General features: G+C 41.9%; 1 protein-coding gene across 3 annotated transcripts in view; it reads left to right on the top strand.

Moving 5' to 3' along the window:
* Positions 1-4,456, top strand: part of CEP135 (centrosomal protein 135kDa) — a 70,029-nt gene that overhangs the window by 4,102 nt on the left and 61,471 nt on the right. For 2 of the 3 annotated variants that reach the window (XM_006757795.2, XM_015560088.1), the window contains exons 2-3: positions 700-890; positions 1,855-2,022. In XM_006757795.2, the coding sequence (XP_006757858.1) occupies positions 700-890; positions 1,855-2,022 (359 nt within the window). The remainder of the gene's footprint in view (positions 1-699; positions 891-1,854; positions 2,023-4,456) is intronic. The other variant, XM_015560089.1, reaches the window with a different exon arrangement.

The raw sequence follows: 4,456 nt of genomic DNA, 5'->3' as shown, positions 1-4,456 counted from the left end.
AAGCCTCATGTTCGCTTCAAGCTGCCTGGCTGCCGGCCGCCATCTTGGCTGGCAGTTAATTTGCATATCACGCTGATTAGCTAATGGGAAGGGTAGCGGAGGTACGGCTAATTATCATGTTTCTCTTTTATTAGATAGGACTAGAGGCCTGGGGATCCATCTGCCCGGCCTGCCCCTTCTCACAGTCTGGGATCCCTCAGGGGAGCGGGCCTAAGCCGCAGTCTAGTCTCCCTCTGACGGAGGTGACTGGTTGATCAGGGAAAGACACTGCTCTGATCATCCCCTCGCTGCTGCTGCCTCTGGCCTCCCTAAACAGGAGGCGATCCAGCGATCAGGGGAAGGCGATGCCCCCATCACGCCTCTGCTGCTGCCACTGCCAGCTGTGAGGCTGCCTGAGCCTCAGCCTTTGCAGCCACTGCAGCTTGCCTGAGCCTTGCCCTGCCCTCATTGCCTGAGCTTCTGGCCCTCATAGCAGCCATTGGCGGCTTGCCTGAGCCCAGGGCCAGCCCTGCGCAAACGGCAGCCGCCATCGCATCCCCGATGCTACAAATACCCACCCACCTGCGCCTGCTGTTTGGTCGTAAGTGTGAAAGTGTCCCGACCAATTTGCATATTACCCTATTTTTAGATAGATTTTTAGTTATTAGAAAGTTAATAGAATGTTTCCTTGTATTTACATTTTCTATTCTTTAATTCTAGTGACCTGGTTCATACAACAGAAAGTCTTAGGAAATCAAAATTATCTGCTGTGAAAGCTGAAAAAGAAAGTGCCAATTTTGATTTTGTTTTGGAACCTTACAAACTTGAAAATGCAAAATTGAGCAGGGAAAATAATGAATTATACCTGGAATTAATGAAACTGAGAGAACAATCGGCCCAACACATTAAAGGTAAAATTTTGTGATTTTTTTCTTTCAATGCCATATTTTTGCCCCCTTTCATTTTATGTGTAGGAAAGGCTAGTCTAATTTTAAAACTATTAATTAGACAATGTGGTGGTCCTCTTGTAACAGCTCTTGAAATTCTGTAGGGTTTGTTGAAGAGTTCCTGAGAAGTAAAATAAATTTTCATTCCATATCTATTTGTCTATACTATAACTGGATTAAATTTTTACATTTACAATTGCTAGAGAAAAGGTTAACTGCTGGAACTGAGGGCATGCTCTTGAAACAACTTTTGTTTTTCCTATACTGAAATTAAGAGGATTAAAGTAAGTTAAAAGCAATATATCATTCTGATTCTTTAGTACTCCGTTTTTGAGCTAGAAGGTCCAATAAAATGATTTCAAAAGTACTAGGCAAAGAGTAATTATATGGCTCTATTACTATAAACCAGCGGTTCTCAATCTGTGGGTCGCGACCCCTTTGGCAGTTGAACGACCCTTTCACGGGGGTTTCCTAAGACCATCCTGCATATCAGATATTTACATTATGATTCATAACAGTAACAACATTACAGTTATGAAGTAGCAACGAAAATAATTTTATGGTTGGGTCACAACATGAGGAACTGTATTTAAAGGGCCAGAAGGTTGAGAACCACTGCTATAAACTCTCACATTCACTCGAAAGCCCTGTCCAAAACCTGGCATGAATTTATAATTTCTTAGTTTGATATCCAATTTACAGGGTCAAAAGCCATGGTGAATATTACAGCAGAAGAAAAATATGATTCCCTCTTGTGCTTCATGACTTATTTGCAGTTTTGTTAATAGTAGAAAAGGTAGTAGGCTTTCAAACAAACCATGCATAAGAATTAGGTAGAGCCTTTCAAATTGGGGACTTTTTGTATTTTGTGAAGTGGAAGTACTTCATAGATTTCTTGATCTGTAAAATAGTCTTTGAATCTTTTAAGAGTTGAAAACTACATTGAAGGAAAGTACACGTGAAACAGCTGATCTGAAATTTCTAAATAACCAGTATGTTCATAAACTCAAACTTTTGGAGAAAGAGAGCAAAGCTAAGAATGAAAAAATTCAACAACTTCAAGAAAAGAATTTGCATGCTGTTGTACAGACTCCAGGTATATCAGTTCCTTCTCTAAACAATTTATATACATCTAATCTTTTAAAGATACTTAAACTATTAACTGAAATAGGACTTTGGGTTTTCATGCTTAGACTTTAGTATTTGAAAAGATATATTTGGATAGTCACATAAACTTTTGATTTACTTCTGAATATCCAAGTAGTATTTCTTACATGTGCTTATAAACTTGTAATATCTTCTTAGCTGTAAGAAGTCTAACTAATGCCCAGAGTTTTATTTCCTTAATCTGTGTTTTAAATTCTCTTTCCTATTATTGTTATCCTATATAATAAAAGCCTAATATGCCGTCCAGTTGTCCGTTCAACCAATTAAAGCATAATATGCCAATGATATGCTAAGGCTGCTCAACTGCTTGCTGTGACGTGCACTGACCACCAGGTAGGTTAGCTTGCTGCTGGGGTCTGGCCGATTGGGACAGCAAGATGGGCCAGACACGCCCTGGAGCCCTCCCGCGGTCCGTTCCTCGCTGGCCAACCTCCCGCATCCCTCCCCGGCCCTGATTGTGTGCCGGTGGGGTTCCTCAGCCTGGCTGGCGCCCTCTCATTACCCGGGACCTTTCAGGGGATGTCGGAGAGCCGATTTCGGCTTGATCCCGCAGGCCAGGCCAAGGGACCCCACTGGTGCACGAATTCATGTACCAGACCTCTAGTTTTAGTTATAAAAGTGACCTATACTTAAAAAATTTGGAAAATATATACTTTCTTAGTTTATTTTATTATTTTTACCTTTATGCTCAGTTCTTGAGCAAGAGAAAAGATGATGGGGCATATCCAAGTTGATGGTTGTCCAGGCATAAGGTTGGTGGAAGAATGTCCTGTACTAATGATAAGGTCATTGAGATGTCTGAACCATGGGATCAAGATTATGGGAGTAAATGAGGCGTAGAAAAGTGCAGGAGTATGAGACTAGGTAGAGATTGAGAAATTAAAGAGCACGGGTGGACCAATAGTAACTTGGTCAGATGAAGATCATGATCAGAAGGGAGTTGAAGATCAAAAGCTAGTATAGTTCTAAGTAGAGATAGGGTCCAAGCACAGTCATGTTGTTATGTACTTGAAACTAAGTGAAGAAACTCATGAGAGTTGACAGATTAGGAATTGAGAGGCTTGGGTGGGGAAGAATCAGTGGAGCTCAAGGTGGCAGGAAATGAGAGGCAGACTGAGCCAATGGCAGAAAATTGGGGAAAAGTGGAAAGATCTCAGAAATAATTGGAAGATTGAGAAAAAAAGAGGATAATCTGGTTTTCTGAGAAAAGAATAGGTCAGATTCAAGAGAGATTCAGGGATGTGATCTCTAGAATTTAGTAACTGAATATGGTAGACTTGGAAGGCAAGGGGAATGCTCAGATTTCTGTTTCAAGTGACTCAGTGGGTGGATAATGGTACTATTTCTCAAGCTAGGGAATGTGGGAGGTAGGGGCAGAAATCCACCTTTGGATATGTTGAGGGTGTTACATGGGACAATTACGTTGAGATTTCCAGTACACAGTAGGGTATGTAGATCTGTTCGTAGAAGTGTGATCCCAGATGGAGATTCAAGTTGGGAATCATTGGAGTATCTTGGAAATTAAAGCTGTGGAATTATCTAGTGAGATTGTGTAGTTTGGGAAGAGAGAAGAACCAAAGACAGACTCTAGAGAAGTTCTTGTTTAAGGCACTTAGGGAAGAAGAAGGTTGTGAAAGAAATTGAGGAGCAATCAAGAAAGGAAATCAGTAGATACAGGAAGAAGAAAATGGTTTGTCTTGTTTAGGTGTGTAACTACAAGCAAGTTGTTTAAATACTTTTGACTCAGTTGCTTCATTCTCAGAACTAGAGATATAAGAGAATACCAAATTTGTTAGGATTCTCAGAAAGACAAAGTTGTGTTTTCATGAGGATCAGTGAGTTTTTAAGTACATGTATAATCTTAGTTAGATGCTGAAAAAGATAAATTATCCATGTGGTTTGCACTAAAATAAGATATCATATCTATTAAAAGAGAAGCATGCAAATAGACCACACCTCCGCTACACCCCCACAAGCCATGCCCACCAGCCAATCAGAGCAACTATGGAAATTAACCCAACCAAGATGGCAGCCGGCAGCCACAGAGCTGGAGCCAGCAGGAGGCTTGGGTTGCCCCAGTGATAGAGGAAGCCAAGATTCCCGCCGGCCCTGGCCAGCTGTTGCCTCCGCTCAAGGCTACAAAGTTTCAATTATAGAAGACAAATAAAACCCAGATACCTGCTTCCAGCCCACCTGGCCTCCACTCACAGAGGTGCTGGGAAAAAAAAGAAAGAAAGAAAAAAAGGAGAGTCTGGGAGCTTGGGTCGCTGGGGGGATGTGGCCAGCCTGAATATGGCCATCAGCCCCTCACCCAGGCTGGCCAGCCACTCCAGCGGGACCCCCACCTCACTCTGGGGCACCAT

The sequence above is a fragment of the Myotis davidii genome, unplaced genomic scaffold, assembly GCF_000327345.1.
Source record: "Myotis davidii unplaced genomic scaffold, ASM32734v1 scaffold173, whole genome shotgun sequence".
In the NCBI taxonomy this organism is placed as follows: Eukaryota; Metazoa; Chordata; class Mammalia; order Chiroptera; family Vespertilionidae; genus Myotis; species Myotis davidii.
Note: the sequence above shows the minus strand (reverse complement) of the source record. Positions and strands in the feature narration are given on the sequence as shown.